General features: G+C 42.3%; 2 protein-coding genes across 4 annotated transcripts in view; one reads left to right on the top strand and one right to left on the bottom strand.

Moving 5' to 3' along the window:
• Positions 1 to 4798, top strand: part of ARG2 (arginase 2) — a 20046-nt gene extending 15248 nt beyond the window's left edge. Inside the window, exons 5-8 of the mRNA XM_040066725.2 lie at positions 1840 to 1934; positions 2076 to 2180; positions 3423 to 3559; positions 4467 to 4798. Coding sequence (XP_039922659.1) covers positions 1840 to 1934; positions 2076 to 2180; positions 3423 to 3559; positions 4467 to 4672 — 543 coding nt within the window. The 3' untranslated portion in view covers positions 4673 to 4798. The remainder of the gene's footprint in view (positions 1 to 1839; positions 1935 to 2075; positions 2181 to 3422; positions 3560 to 4466) is intronic.
• VTI1B (vesicle transport through interaction with t-SNAREs 1B) overlaps positions 1 to 16289 on the bottom strand; it is a 27342-nt gene extending 11053 nt beyond the window's left edge. The window contains exons 1-6 of one of the 3 annotated variants that reach the window (XR_009207918.1): positions 16152 to 16282; positions 12485 to 12543; positions 9453 to 9644; positions 7955 to 8128; positions 5534 to 5595; positions 4896 to 5163 (exon numbers count right to left, since the gene is read on the bottom strand). Coding sequence is in view for 2 of the 3 variants with exons in the window: in XM_040066726.2 (XP_039922660.1) it covers positions 5067 to 5163; positions 5534 to 5595; positions 7955 to 8128; positions 9453 to 9644; positions 12485 to 12543; positions 16152 to 16266 (699 nt within the window). In the remaining variant the exon portion in view is untranslated. Of the gene's footprint in view, positions 1 to 4787; positions 5164 to 5533; positions 5596 to 7954; positions 8129 to 9452; positions 9645 to 12484; positions 12544 to 16151 lie in introns of those variants that run through there. The other 2 variants (XM_040066726.2, XM_058420898.1) reach the window with 2 other exon arrangements.
• Between the last annotated feature and the right edge of the window lie 76 nt (positions 16290 to 16365).

Here is a 16365-nt window from a genome sequence, read left to right on the forward strand (position 1 = left end):
CTAAAAGAATACCTGTAAGCTTTCTGGGGTCAGCTGGGGAGCAGGCCTTTCTTGTGAGCAGCAGCAGTGAAGAAAGAATAAGATTAGGCTATGCTTAGTGGCAAGCTACTCAGGAATGGTGCTGGTTATGGGATCTTGTCACCAGCCCACCTCAACTCCAGCAGTTCGGACACCTGTGCAGAAGCAGCTCACACAAGGGCCTGGCTGTGCACAGACTCACTCAGGGGGGCTCCCTACCCTACTGTATTCCTGTTTAGAGGGGGGAAAACAACATGAGTCCTACTGGTATTATGAGGTTTCTACCAAAGTATGAGTTTTTAAACAGCTCTCTAGCGGTAGCAGAATGTGCCTTTGACAATGGTTTGTCTGGCTAATACCCCCCTGACTCTCTGGAGTGAACCATTATGTGTGCAGAAGTGCATATGGCTCACCCTCTTCTCATCCAGTACAGCAGTTGTGTTGATAATGGGACAAAAAAATTATCATCCTCCTTTCCTGACTTCTTCAGGGCTCCTGGAGCCATCCAAATTCACAAACTGCTATTAATACCTTCCCATGAAAATGCCTGCACCTCTGGTATCAGCAACTCCTTTTCCATCATAACAAAGCAAAGAACCTGTCAAAGGCAGTTAATACATTCAATTTTATTTATTTACAAAGAGATGTAATTGAAAGTGGAGTATTAAATCTACTGAATCATTGATACTAGAGAGTATCTGACAATATTATCATTACTATGCTCAGTTTATGATGTGGTCATGGGTTTTGCAGAATTCATTTTTGAAACCCGAATTTATTTTTCCTCGTTGTCTCCAATTAATTTATCTCTTTTCTTAATTTATGACTGGAGAAGTTTCAGGTGATTGTCCTAGAGTAGCAAATACTTTTGTAACCTGTGCTAATTTAGCTCAATGTAATTAAATATAGCTATGGGTATGTTAATCTTTGAAAACATCCAATATTGTAATTAGAATATAATTAGCAATTGAGAAGTCTAAGTGGGAAACAAAACCTTCTAGCTGTTTGATAGCTGTGTTGGCTGTAGCCATTTTCAGAGCTGGGAGAAGAAGAGAAATTTGAGTTAATTTAAATCACTCTTAAAGTTGGTAGGTATTACTGACTGTAATGGTTTTATAATTCCATACCATACTTAATACCAAAGTACTTAATTACCAAAGCTGAAAAATTATGACCTCATCATCTTTCAGTTGCTGTCCTAGACCTGCTCTTTTCAATTCTGCATCAAAAGCCAGCATGATGTAGCCCACTGTGGAGGCCCAACTTCTTGCCCTGCTCTTATCCCCTCTTTTATTTTTTTCATTTATTTCAACTTCTCGCTTTGAATTTATCCATCTTTAATACCATTTCTGCAAGTTTGCATGACTTTGGTGGTTCTCCTAAAAAGATCCAGGTGCCTTGGTGCCTTCTTCCACCTAAGCATAATGTACTGGTAAAGTTACAGAGCATCACCATTGTGCCCTGTGTAAGAGATCTCCATCTGGGTATCTACTTCAGCATTCCTCCTTACACTTGCTGATGCAAATTACCTCTTCCTTGTGGATTTGGGCTTTTTCATCCTCCTCCTCTTCAAACTGGAGAAGAATCAGAAACTTCATCCATTAACATTCAACTCAGATAAAGTCATATCACTTTACCTGAGTTGAACATAGGAAGGAAGGTGAGGACCGATTACATCAGCCAAACCCTCAAGTGCAGAAGTTTCTCTATTTAGAGAGGGAAAGGATGTTATAAATCAATACAAAGTTTTCAGGGAAGCATTAAATAGCATTCTGTTAGGTATGTCATGAAACTGACTTAATACCAAACCTTTGCTTGCAGGTACCACAACTCCCTGGCTTTTCCTGGCTAAAGCCCTGCCTTTCAGCATCTGATATTGTGTACATTGGTTTGAGGGATGTGGATCCTGCTGAGTAGTAAGTTCGTTTAGATTAAATGATTGTTGTAAAGGCTGAAATAATGAGCTTGAAATCATGTCCATAAGAACATTTTAGGACATGTCCATGTAAGGACAGCTTAAACCAGTAATGATTGTTTTTTAAAAAATATTTTCACAGCTATATTTTGAAGAACTTTGACATTCAGTATTTTTCCATGAGGGATATCGATCGCCTTGGAATACAGAAAGTTATGGAAAGAACCTTTGAACAACTGATGGGCAGGTAACAAACTATTACCTAATTTAAACTACTCTTGCTGAACATCTGCTTTTCCTGAAAGTTACTTAAGTGAAGGTCATTTGATGTAAGGCAGCCATACGGAACTGTGACAGTGTCCAGTATTTAGGAAAGTCTCAGCACTGGAACCATTTCACAGTGTTTGCCAGATGGCCGAGACAGGTTACATGACTCACTACATTTGCGGCACTGTTTTAGACTGTTTGGTTCTGTTAAGTAATTGTGCATTTTCTGCAGTCTGACAAGACGTTTGAATCAATGCAGAGTGCAGGATACACATTATACTTTTAAAAATACATACAACAACTTGACAGTAACTTGAAATGAGCTGTTGGTATGGGAGGTGGAAGCATTTGATGGCTTCCTCCTTGGATCGCTCACACACAATGTCCTGATGGTGGCTGCCAGTGCCAGTGCAGCTGGTAAAGTTCACTTTAAGCACTCCCTTACTGCAGTTCACTACTGCCACCTTTGTGACCCCTGCTCCAGTTTGGGGACCCAGACCATGCTGGTCTAGGAGCTGGGAGAAGGTCAGTTAGAAAGGGTAGCCTCTCCCACAGGTCAGAACCTGTGCTGCATGCTGCTGTTTTCTAAAGGTGTGCTCACCCTTCCTAGCTGCAGCTGTGCCAAGTAAAGAAGATGGCAATCCAGATGCTTCTCCTTACTGAGCATCTGCAGTAAGTTGGAAGTATGCAGTCTACCACTTAAATTATTCATGTGAGTGACAAGCAGTGTCCAGTTTACGAAGCTGTCATCAGCTGGCAGATGACAGAGTAAGTAACCAACATTTTAGGTTTGAGATTATCTTTTACTACTTCAGCAGTTAGGCTACATGGGCAGGGTTTGGAGACAGTATTTTCAATATTGACTTGAAAATGCTCATCTTGATAAACTGTCAGTGAAATCCTTGAGCTCGGTGCTTCCTCCATCCTAGTTGTCACGCAGAGTGTTTCAGCCTTCACCCTGGCTTTCTGTACTAAATGAGAAAAGGCTGTATTGTATTGTACTTGTCTCTACATCATTCCACTAAGAGGACAAATACCAGTTAAGATAGTTTAAACCAAAGTACTTCCACCAAATCCTCACTGAGTAGATGCTTTTTTAATGTACATGAGACATAGTTCAAGGAGCTTGAGGCTACTTTGCTGATTAGCCTGGACAGTAAGAAATGCACACAGAAATAGTTAAAGGCTCTGAGCTTGCCTTTCTTGTTTTATTCTGTTTCAGGAGACAGAGACCAATTCACCTGAGTTTTGATATTGATGCTTTTGATCCTTCACTGGCTCCAGCAACGGGGACTCCTGTTCTAGGTGGATTAACTTACAGAGAAGGAATGTACATCACAGAGGAAATACACAACACAGGTAGGAGCTGACCAGCAGTACGGGGCTAAGCAGGGACAGAACAAACTACCCAGAGCTCACACTGGATATGCTTTTCCTGTGTAAATAGATAGTATGTGTAGTCAAAGCAAAGGTGCCTGCAAAGTCAATTCAGCCTTCAGTGAGGGAAAAAGAAGCCCTATGGTTGGGCAATTCCCTTGGTGTTGGAAGCAGCTTAACCATCAACAACTGCAGCTTAGCAAAAGAAAGTAAAATACACAGTATATTAACAACTAATGTCAGAAATGTGTAATACTGTTCCCTAATCCTAAAAACATGAAGCAAGATGTGAAAACAGGCATCTGGAATACAAAAATGGGTGCAAGCCATCTTAAATAGTTTGAAGTTCCATTCTAGGATTCAAGATTAACAAATCAATCTTTCATAAAATATACTGCAGTTGAATCAATATATGAGGACTTTTCATCTTATTACCATCAAGTTTTTATTTAATATGTTTAAACAATATTATTTGCAGTAAAAGAAGGTTCAAAAAATCCCAACCAGACAATAGTCTATAGATTCATGAATAGGATGGCAAAAGAATACAAGCTGAGATTATTTTATTACCTCTCATTTTTGGACGGGGAGAAAAAATGTTCCTCTCATAAATGTGTATGGAACATCAAACATTTTTCCTGAATGCTGTGAAAGGACAAATGCATGAGGTAGTGATGATTTAAGAAAGAACCAAATTAAAACCACAAACTTGTATCTGAGAACAATAACCTCATCCCTCACTTGGGAGCTAATCTTACTTGTCTAAGGGGCAGAGTAGGTGACAAACTCAAATACCAGACTTGCTACAATGAATAAAAGACTGTGAACAAGACCTTGCAGAAGACTGTACCCTTTGTCAGAGTAACAGAGCTGCAACTCATTTTCACAGGAATGCTTTCAGCTGTAGACATGGTTGAAGTCAATCCACTCCTCGGAGCTTCTCAGGAGGCAGTGAAAGCAACTGCTCGCCTTGCAGTCGATGTGATAGCAACGTGCTTTGGGCAGACAAGGGAAGGAGCACACATCGCTTTTGATGAACTCCCAACACCCAGCTCTCCAGATGAATCTGACAGTGAAGAGCAAGTGAGGATTTAAGAACCTAAAGGGTTGGATATATTGGACATTACAGAGCTCTGCTGAGGCACTTGAGTGGATAGATTGTCAACACTTGGCAAATACTGTTAACTTCTCAATTTTTAAATAAACTAGCTTTTCCATTGATCAGTGGTTACTTTATTACATACCAAGATTTATTCATTTAGTTAAGTATATACAAAATGAGACAATAAAATATTTATTACCTTCTTATTAATCTTACCAGTAGTTCAAGCCTGTTTCTTTTGACTGCCATTCTCTGTCTTTCAAGTGTCAGTACAGTTTCAGTTGGAGGTGCTGTCTCATGACTCAGTTCAACCCTCAGACAGTCAAAGGGAGCAGATAGCCCATCCTGTTCCTCATCAGTGGAAAAGCTCATCTTGGTCATGAAGGTTCATTTCTTGCGAAAGAACTTCAAGTAGACCACACCTCCTAGGATGGCCAGTTCCAGGATGATGATAATTGACAGCAACAACTTATTTGTGGTTACTCTAGAGTTAAAAATAAAAATCCAAGGGTTTGGGGTTTTTTGCCTTGTTTATGAAAGCAGATTCTAGATCCAGATCACCATCTTACCTTCCCTGTCTCAGCAAGACCAGACTGTGCTTTTCAAAAAACCCTTAACAAGCAGAAAGGGCCAAACTCAATAGTTCACTACTCATGCTTTCCTGGAACTCCTGTTTAAATCCCCTATTTCAGCTGTAGCAGTTCTGTTCCTCTTTGCCTGTCCCACAGAAGGCAGTCATTGCTCTATATGTGTCTACTCCTTCAGTTAAGCAAAGAGGAAAACAAGAGCTGAAGTCCTGTGCTAAAACCCTCAATGTGGTGCTTCAACAACATAGTTCAAGTAAAATCACTCACCTCCGGGACATCGAGCGTAGAATCTTGCGGCTCTTGCTCAAGTTCTCACTTGTATTCACCAACTGAAGAGAGACAGAAGGTGTCAGTTAAACAAGTGCACATCAGCTCTGGAAAGATGCACGTGAAAGCAGCTGGTGTTGAAATGCTGCAATGAATGATAGGACCAAAGATGACCATGTACTCTCAAAATCGAGACAAAACATTGTTTTCTACCCACAATACCAGTTGGAATTTGCCTCTTTTCTAAGGAGAAATTAAGAGTTTTGTGTATACTTGTTGTGACAGCTAGAATTATAAAAGAAAGACCTCATAAACTCAAGCCCGCTCTATTAAATTAATAGCTAGCCTGTCGTCTCTTCAAAGTGTGTTTAAGCAATTTGCAAGTTCCTACGTGAAAACAATCTTGGTATGAAAGGTTTGTTAACACAATAGCCTATTCTTGGGTTGAAAAATAAGTGCATCTGTGTAAACAATAACATCTGTTCCATGAGAACCCATAAAGGAAAAATGTAAACAACCTGAATCTTAGCACGTACACACAAATCACCTTGGGACTAATAAATGAAGTGTTAAGAAAACTACCAGCCAATAGGTGTTGCACACAAGGTCTGTAAAAACGATACAAAATATGTTACGTGAATAAAGAATTGGCTTTTCCCACATGAAAAAAATGGAGTCTCAGCTAACTGATTACAATATATACTCCCCCTTAGATACATACAAAGATATGCAATTTTAGACCGCTTTCTGCCTCTTTAAATAATATACAGATATGAGAAAGTTGATATTAGCTTCTTTCAGATTAATTTCATTATTCTAGTATTAACACCAGAAGAAAGCGATACTGATGTGTTCACCCCAGTGCATATCAAACTGCTTGAAATGCTGCTCAAGTTTTATCAAAGAAAGAACTGTGTTGCTGACACAGAAAGAACTGACAGGTCTCAGTGACCCAGTGGGTGCAAGCTCTGAGCTCTTAATGGATAATCCATTTCAGCTTTGTATTGCCCAGAAATGAACAGCCCAGCATACCCAGTCAGCTATTAAGAAGCATGTGAGGTTATAGACAACTAAAAAAGGTATTTTTTCACAGACACAATTCATGATGCATGGCCACTGGGCTCCAGGTAAGATTTCACTATTCCACTTCCAAACCTTCTAGGGAAGTGAAGGCTAAGCCAGGGCACTTACAGACACCTGCATGCACAATTCCTCTGTAGTTTAACATATGGCCCTCAACTGCAAAACTGCTTGTAAGTTTCTCTGCACTGAGATGGACTGGATGAAGGTGGGAAGAAAACTCTCAAGTCCATTTGGAGCTTAGATGATTTTCAATCTTCGCTATGGAAAGAACAAGTAAGAAAAAAAGTCTGCTTCCAGTTGGAATGTGTGGTTCACACAATTCCACAATTCATTGCCTAAGAGGCTGACAACAGGAGTCACAGCCACAGTTTTGTGATGAACACAGCAGTGTTAACCATTGGTTTCAATGATCTTTGAGGCCTTTTCCAGCCTAAACAATTCTACACTTCTGTGAACGATCTGTGACACCTGAAGGACTGCAATATTTTTTATTAGCTAAAGGACAAAAACTATACCTACAAATCTTAAGATCACTTTCCTTTCCTGCTTTCTAACCCAAATTTTGGAACAGGACAAATCAAATTCTGACTGAAATTACAGAACTACTTAAATGAAAAAGCTACAGGCTTTGTTGCAACGAGTAGAGAGAACTCCCAAGACCAGGGGTATGCTTTTTGTTTTGGCTGAGTGGACTTATTTACCAAACTCTGTGTCCCCTGAAGTCACTCACCTAAAAGCTTTACACTCGGGAGCCCTTGCACAAACAGAAAATCCCATCAGTTTGTTAGTTCAAAAATCAAATTGTCAGTTTTGCATACGTGTGTAAACAAAGTAAGTGAACTAGTTTTTGAAGATTTCACAGCAGAAGCAGAGCTTCTTGAAGCAAGGATGAGGAATAAGCATCTCGTCTGACAACATTTTCTCCCTCCCTGCAAATATTGGAAAGCTAGTAATTAAGTAATTACTCTTCTACTGAACTTGCTAACTGCTTCCAAAATCGTAACTTTTACTGGTAATTTAGTCACAAGGCAACTCCTTAACAATTTTCTAATCTGTAACTTTTTCAGTAATGCTATTTTTTCTAGCAGATCTATAGGTCTAATCTCCCATCTTGCAGAGACACAGCAGCAGACATTTGACCACCATGCTTTGGATCCTTTACAGGAATTATTTTTCTTTTATGAGAACAAACAGAGATGCTGCAGCCTGAATTTGGCCTGTAAAAATATCCCATTGGATTACTATGCCCAGGAAGGTCCCTGAGAGTAATGTCTGGCATACAGCTGCCACTAAAGTAACATCAGATTGTTTCAAAGCAATGCCCAGTTTCCTGCTTACCCTGCTCTTGGTGCGTTCCAGTTGCTCCCGCTGCTCGCCGAGTTCCTCGATGATATCTGTGCCAATCTGATCGGTTTCAGCAGCGATGCGGTGCGAGCGCTCGATGCTCTCACTGGCTCGGTTCAGACTGTCTGTGCCCTGGAGAAGCAGCACCCTCTGTGACTGCAGGTTAGTCTGAAAAATAATGGCATGCTTAACAATTAAGCACAAAGACAGAAGCATTTGGCTTCTGACATTAAAAAGTTATTGTGACTCCATAGGCCATCCATCTGTATTAGCTGTACATGCTTCTTACGTTAACGGATGCAGCCCAGTTAATTTTGGCTGGGCCTTGTTCACTTTGTAAGAATATGGCCAAATCTGGTTAAATTTCAAAAAACAATACTAAAGAGTTTAAACAGCTCCAAAAATCTGTCTTTGTAACAATTTACTTTTTCATCAAAGAACGTTTACGTGAAAGTAGTATCTTTCTTTTCCAGATGCTAACTTTTACTTCCATTCACACCTAAAGTCAGCCTTATTTGCCACTTCACAGTTGGTTGCCAGGGAGATAATGAAGAGTTTACAGTCAAAAGGATTAGGAACAAACAGCACTAACAGATGGACTGCTAAGTAACAAAGATCTTCTTTTCATGCCAGTAGCCTGGGCTAGAGGATAAGGAATGGTTGCTGACCTTGGGGTCAGAAGGTAGCTCCAAATAAAGTGTTTTCTTAGGCTTCAGAAAGTCTAATCTATCACCCTGCTCTCAGGTTTTAGAGTAATCAGTCAAAAAGAAACAAATGCAGAATTTTTCCAAGCTACAGCAGAAGGAAATACTAAGCAAAGAACCCCCCTCAAACAGTCCTCATCTAAGGCAGAAAAATGAAAAACCCACCTCCATGAACTTTCTGTACAGATGACAGCACTTTGAAGACAATAAGGAGATTCAGTCTCATTAGCTCAGATATCTCTAAGCCTATCTAGTAAATAAGAAATTGGTGTACTTTTTGCATTGTAGCAGCAAAACCATAGTGAAAAAAGCACTAGAGAAAAAATCCTTATATTTTCTTGAAATGATTTACACTAAGATCATTTAAGACAATTCTACCGAAGAACCTATACAGTGTATAATTCACACTTTGCTAGTTTTGGAGATTAGAACTAGGTGAGTTAACTTTTTTTTTTCCATTAAGTAGCATCACTTCTGTGTTTTCGCTTCTGTAGGGGAATAATTAAGAGTTTCCCTACAGAACGTTGTGCAAATTACTAACGGCAGGGCTTTCAAGGAGTTCCATTTTGATTACATTCCTATCTTTGTTTTAGAACAGAAAAGCTCTCCTCTGAGTCCCAGGTGTTGTTTCTCCTCCCTGAAATACTCATGTTACATGTAGAGAGATATACAGGGAGTTAGAAAAGCACAGAGGTGGTTTCAAGTAGAAACACTATAAACAATGCATCTGCGACACTGCTTTTGCACAATCACAGCAACGTTAAATAAAATTTACATCTAATCCTTACGCTCTGTTCATTTTCTGTGGCGAAGATTCCATATTTTGTATCGCCTTGGTTTCCACGGCCCAATCCCAAATCTGTGCTTCTCATCTCTCTCTGGAACATGGACAGGTCTCTTCTGTACGCTCGGATTTTGCTCATCATTTGGTTGCGGAAAGGCACAGGAGCATACTTCAGTTCTTCCTCCATTTCCCGCAGCTTTAACAGAAGAAAGTGCATTTATTCTTTAAAGCACCAAATCTGGTCTTAGCAGCAGCCGTACTCAATACTCAGCACCAGATGAAGGGATTCACATGTTTGTGTTGGACTGGCTGAGGGGGATAACCCCAAACTCCATGCTCCATCTACTATTGAGTACACCATGCTACGCAATGCTGTTGAGCCCATGTGCGTTTTCAGATACACAACGCCTCAATTTGAAAACCCCCAAAAACTCAAGCTTAAATGCTTGACTTTTTTTCCCTGAAACATCACTCTAAATTTCAAAATTTGCAATTCTCTCTTTCTTATAGTTTAAGCATTGATAGGATGGGTATCAGCTTTCTATCTCTGTGCAACAGAGACATAATCATACAATGGTTTGGGTTGGAGGAGACCTTAAAGATCACCTTGTTCCAACACCCCTGCTGAGGGCAAGGACACCTTCCACTAGACCAGGTTGCTCAGAGATCCATCTAACCTGTCCTTGAACACTTCTAGGGATAGGGCATCCAAAGCTTCCTGGGAAAACTGTTCCAGTGTCTCACCAACCTCACAGTTAAGTTTCTTCCTAATGCCAATCTAACCCTACCCTTTGTCAGTTTAAAGTCATTACCCCTTGTCCTACCACTACCTGCCCTTTAGGTACTGAAAGGCTGCAATAAGGTCACCCCAGAGCCACCTCTTCTACAGGCTGATCAACCCCACTTGTCTCAGTCTTTCTTCATACGAGAGGTGCTCCATCCCTCTAATCTTCATGGCTCTCCTCTGGAGTCACTCCAGCAGGTCCTTGTCCTTCCTGTGCTGACACCCAGAGCTGGATGCAGCCCTGCAGCTGGGGTCTCAGCAGAGCAGAGCAGAGCAGAGCAGAGGGGCAGAATCCCCTCCCTCCCCTGCTGCCCACGCTGCTCTGGATGCAGCCCAGGACATGTTTGGCTCCCTGGGCTGGGAGTGTCCATGGCTGGCTCATGTCCAGCCTCTCACCCTCCAGCACCCCCATGTCCTTCTCAGCAGGGCTGCTTGCAATGCATTCATCCCCCAGCCTGCGTTGATACTGGGGATTGCCCTAAACCAGTTAAAGGACCTTGCTCTTGGTCTTCTTAAACCTCATGAGATTCCCATGGCTCACCTCTTGAGCCTGTCCAGGTCCCTCTGGATGGCCTCCCTCCTTCAGGTGTGGCAAATGCAACCTCAGCTTGGTGTTGTCTGCAAACCTGCTGAGGGCGCACTCAATTCCACTGTCTGCGTCATTAATGAAGATACTAAATAACACTGGTCCCACTGTGGACCCCAAGGGACACCACTTGTCCCTGATGTCCATCAGGACTCTGAGCTGTTGACCACCACTCTCTGGATGTGACCATCCAACCAATTCCTTATCCACATAATAGTCCACCCATCAAGTCCATGTCTCTCCAGTTTAGAGAGAAGGATGCTGGGGAGGACCATGTCAAAGGCTTTACGGAAGTCCAGATAAATGGTGCCTGCACCCTTCCCTTGTACAGTGGAGTCACTCCATCAAAGGAGGCCACCGGCTTGGCCAGGCAGGACTTGTCCTTGTTGAAGCTGTTAAAACTGTGCTGGCTGTCCCAAACCTTCCCTCCCTGTCCTTCATGTGCCTTAGCTATCTTCCAGGAGGATGTGATCCATGACCTCCCCAGGCACAGAGCTGAGGCTGACAGGTCAGTAGTTCCCAAGGTCCTTCTTTCTACCTTTCTAAGGATGGGTACAGTCCCCTTTTCCAGTCACCTGGGACTTCACCTGACTGTTGTAACTCTTTCAAATACCATGGACAGTGGCTTACATCAGCCAACTCCCTCAGGACTCTGGGATGATCTCATCACATCCCATAGGTGTTTGTATGTTCAGGTTTCTCATGTGCTCATGAACCTGGTCATCCCCTAAAGGAAGGAATTTGCTCCCATGGTCCTGGCATGGCAGTCCACTAACCTGAGAGATGTGGGAAAAGAGGTTACCACTGAAGAATGGGGTAAACAGGATGTTCAGTACCTCAGTCATCTCCTCATTCAGATCTACTGCATGGGAAGGCACAGCACTAAATTCACGCCCTGAAGATCCAGGCTTGGCAACTGGAGTTACAATTTGCAAGCCTCGAGATTCTGGATGCATGAATTTTCACATCAACTTCTAATGACAGTTGTAACAAATTCAAAATGCTTAAGGCTGTATGCCAACATGAGCTCTCTCACAGTAGGATCTCCATATCTCATATATCACCTAGAGATACCTATCAATAAACCCCAGTAAATTAGGAGAATAAAGCATCATGTTCAGCTGTGGATAAAAAACAACCCAACGAACTGCACATTGAAATATGAAAAGAAAGCTTAACCCATAATGTCTTGTTTTAAAAGACAATTCACATGGCTTTTTTGGTGCTGTTCCATATCACCTGCTATACAGCAAGCTTTATACACTATTACAGAAAGATAAGACAAGCTAAGACTAACATGAAAAAAGATAGTAGGGTGATAAAAAACCCCACGCAGCAGATTCTCTACCTGCCTGCCCTAAAACCTCTAGTAATTTTAATTGCACCTCCACCACTCTACTTTTTTCAACAAAGTGAAGGCAGTATCAAAACCAAGCACTCAAAACCCCTTGAAACACACATAAGAATACTGTCTATATTTATGGATGGATATAAGTATACACAACAGTCTTAACAAACACACCTATCAGATCAATCATCAAACAGTAAAAAAATTAAACTCCTGCCTGCCAGAACAGGATCCATAAAAAAGTAACTTTCATAAGTACAGTCCTTTTTAAGACAGCGGTCTTTCAAGCATCAGGAAGGCCGGAAGCCTCACACTCACCGTCTCATTGGCTTCACGCTGCTTCTCATCGAACTCTCGAACCAGTTTTTTCTTCTCCTCTGGGAAGGTAAAAGCAGTATGTCAGATAAACTAGGGAGAAATGACAACAGAACTCCAACTCAATTCATTAAAAACAAGGAAAGCAGCCACAGGCTGCAGAACACCAGGTCAAGATTTATCTCAAATGGGAACAGCTTGTTCTTATGACAGGAAGGGAGTGGGGCAAGAGAGCAGAAATTGCTCTTCCAAATGCTGAACACTGCCTCTGGCAGACAAAAGAAGTAATTTTTCAAATATTTTTCTGACCTTCTGTCCTTCAACATCCACTGACAGAATTGCATGTAGAAAAACATTTAGTGTGAAAGAACAGCAAAGAAGACACATTGGTAAATGCCTCATAAATATATTTCTTATTTTTTGCAAACACTTGGCAAGATTACTAAAGGCTGAAACTATCATTTGTATTTGAACATAACATCAGGTCAATTTACATTTTCAGGTGAGCCTGAAGGTCCTGGCAGATCTGGCACTCTGCACTCCCATGATCATAAAGTACCTGAGTACACAGGATAAGCATTCTAGAGTTCTCTAAGATAAAAGATGCCACCAAGGTATCACCTCGGGTTCACAGATTAAAGCCCAAATGCTTCCCTCGTCTGGAATTACATGAGTTGTTTGAATCAGCCAACACTAGACATTTTAGTTGTTTGAGACAGTCATTTACCGAGATCTGTGTAAATCCTAGCCCAAACCTAGGGCTTTGGAGACCAAAGAATGGGTTTTGCTGCTGTCGCTCTATTTTTAAGGAAAACCTTACGGCATGTATTTTTCATGTGTTAAAATCTATTGTATCTCTCTAACATCTACCATTGATGAAAGTCTAAATCTGAAACTTTCCTTATCTCAACTGAACAAAAACACATGTTCTGTAATCTTTTGCAAAAGCACTGAAGATGAACACCAGAGGACCATTGTAGAATACTGTAAACAAAACCAAATTCTATCAGAAATCTGATCACTATGCACCTAGCTCAATTCACCTCTCCCAAAAGAGTATGATTCAGTCTTGAACAAAATTCTAGGCAGCAGAAAATGTAGACTGCCATCTTGGTAAAACTCCTCCAGTTTGATTAAAGACAAAATTACATGCAACATTATAAAAACACAATCACAGTAAAAAAACTCTCTTGATAATGCCTTTTGGTAAGCACAGTCCTCTCCAAAAGAAGTAGCTTTTAAACCACTGAGATCTCAATAAAGATAGGAAAAAATTTGAAGTGTTCAGAACGCTGGCATAAAGCTCCCCTCACATACACAACATGCTTAAGCTGTAGGCTTCCCTTCTCAGTTCAAATTCAGATTAACCCCAGTATCTGAACTGCAGAGAACTTAAGACATAACTAAACCCCATCATCTAAAGAAGTAGCTGTGGTCTCATGTAGCACACAGAATTTTTACAGACTAAGCTACATCTTGACTCTTAATGTATTACACATCAGCTGGTATCAGGAAATGCAATTTCACATCCCAATTTATTCAGGAAGAAATGCTGACTTACGAGGTTCCTAAATACACTCTCCTCAACTTCCTCCATAATTTGCCACCATATATATACATTTGTGCTGATGCCATTGTTTGTGTAGCTGGGTTACAAGTGAAATCATGGTCATGGACTGTGGAAAAACAGCCTTTGGAAGTACTTTGTTTCAAACAGATCATTTCACTGATTCAAGCAGTGAATTAAACCCACTGCTGTCTCAAAGTCATGGAAGTCCATCAAAGAACTGGGAAAGCAACATTTCCTTGCTTTGTTTCTCCCATGCAGACTAAGAAGATGCTGCACTTATAAGCTTGCATCCAAAGAAATGCCAGCTTCCAAAAGCTATAGAATCATGGAATGGTTTAGGTAAGCCAAGCAGCAATAGCTTGAGACCTTTTTGTCTACAGGCCAACAAGAAATCCAGCAACAAGGCTTGAAAACGTTCTACTGGATCTGGCCAGTATCCAGAAACACCAAAATACACTGAGATTCACTTGGCTCTGCATTGAACCACAACTCAAAGCATACAGACAGAACTTCTAAAGCGCAGCAGCGCTGCCTGCACCACAGCAGCATTACCTACACGCTCAATGACTTTTAACTGAATTATTGCCAATCAGTTAGAAAGAGATTCAGTTGGAAAGTATAGCTAACTGAATTCATGCAGATGAAAATACATTATTTGAAACTTATCCAGGCTGTTTCCCCTTCTTACAAATTTGGAAGGAAAAAAGAGTGTTTCTAGAATTAGGAATTTGTCATCTTGTTTATATGGAGTGAAGCAGCATTTCCAAACCTCTGCCTCTCAAAGATGGAGAATGAACACTATGGCAGAACGTGGCTGACAGCCCCTGCCCATCACTAGGGTACAAAACCTGAGCTGAGCTACAGCAGTGGATTACATTTCTCATACAAAGCGCTTCATCAGAGGCATTCAACGACACTGGCAAAGTCCTCCTTGTCACATCGCTTCCCTTTCTGGTTCTCAGAATGCTGCCAAGTATCAAGGACCAAATCAGAAGCACAGATCCTTAGAGAGGAGTGTTCTGTCAGAGCATTGTACCCACTGGTGCCATACAAAAAATACCTGTAAAACCAGGTTGTGCTTCTAATACAACTTAGCGTGGCTAGAATGATAGGTTTTCTCTATTTTGTGAATACATAGTGCACAAACCAGACTTTTAAACCAGTCATTTAAAATGTGAACATTCTCCAACAAATCCACAAATGTTTCTGGGAAGTTCTGACAATAAAAACTGCTTCTCTTTCTGTCAATCAGGTTTTAAATATGAATCCAACATACACAAATTTTAAAAAAGGGAAAGAAACCCCAAACCCCCAAAGCACTGCAGTTGTTACAGAATCATAGAATCAATTAGGCTGGAAAAGGCCTCTGCAGGCATCAAGTCCAACCTGACCTAACACCACCTTGTCAACTAGATGATGGCACTGAGTGCCACATCCAGTCTTTCCTTTAACACCTCCAGGGAGGGTGACTGCACCACCTGTCTGGGCAACTCATTTCAATGTCTAATCACCCCTTCTGTGAAGAAATTCTTCCTTATGTCAAACTTTAAACTCCCCTGGCACAGCTTAAGAATCTCTTGTCTTGGCGCTGGTGGCCTGGGAGAAGAGGCCGACCCTCATATGGCTGCAGCCTCCTTTCAGGTGGTTGTGAGAAGGTCACCCCTGAGCCTCCTCCATGCTAAACTCCAGTTCAAATAGAAACAGCACGAAATAGCCTCAGAGACGGATGCTGCGAACCTAGCACGGCAGTGCTTGCCTATGGAGTTGAAATTTGCCAGAGCAGAGGCGCTCCAGGGGAGTGAAGCCACACACCTGTAAAGCCACCAGAACACGGCAGCAGCTGAAAACAACACAGGGCAGAGCCTCCCTCTCCTCCCAACAGGCGACGTCCCGAGTCCCTACAACTGCAAAGCCCCCAACACAAAGTCTTGAGAGGACACTGCCTTCCCAGCTGCTCAAACACGCCTGTCTAATGAGAAGCACCCGAACACTCCTGCCACTGCCCCGCATCCGGCGGGGGAGCTCCGGCCGGAGGGACCGCGGCCCCGCCCGTGCCCTCCCCCGGGCCCCGAGGGACGTCCACTCCCCCTGCTGCCTCACCGGCCGCGCTGCCCCGCAGCCGCTCGGGGACGCCCCGCAGGTCTCCGTGCAGCCCTCGGAAGATCTCGTGCAGCCGCTCCAGGTGCTCCGAGGACGAGGACCCGCGGCCCGCCATGGCCCCACAGCTCCCGCACCCCCGGCCCTGCCCCGCCTGGCGCTTCCGCCGCCGGGGCCGCCTCGCGCACTGCCTGCTGGGAGCTGTAGTCCCGACGGG

Source organism: Hirundo rustica, chromosome 6 (assembly GCF_015227805.2).
Source record: "Hirundo rustica isolate bHirRus1 chromosome 6, bHirRus1.pri.v3, whole genome shotgun sequence".
In the NCBI taxonomy this organism is placed as follows: domain Eukaryota; kingdom Metazoa; phylum Chordata; class Aves; order Passeriformes; family Hirundinidae; genus Hirundo; species Hirundo rustica.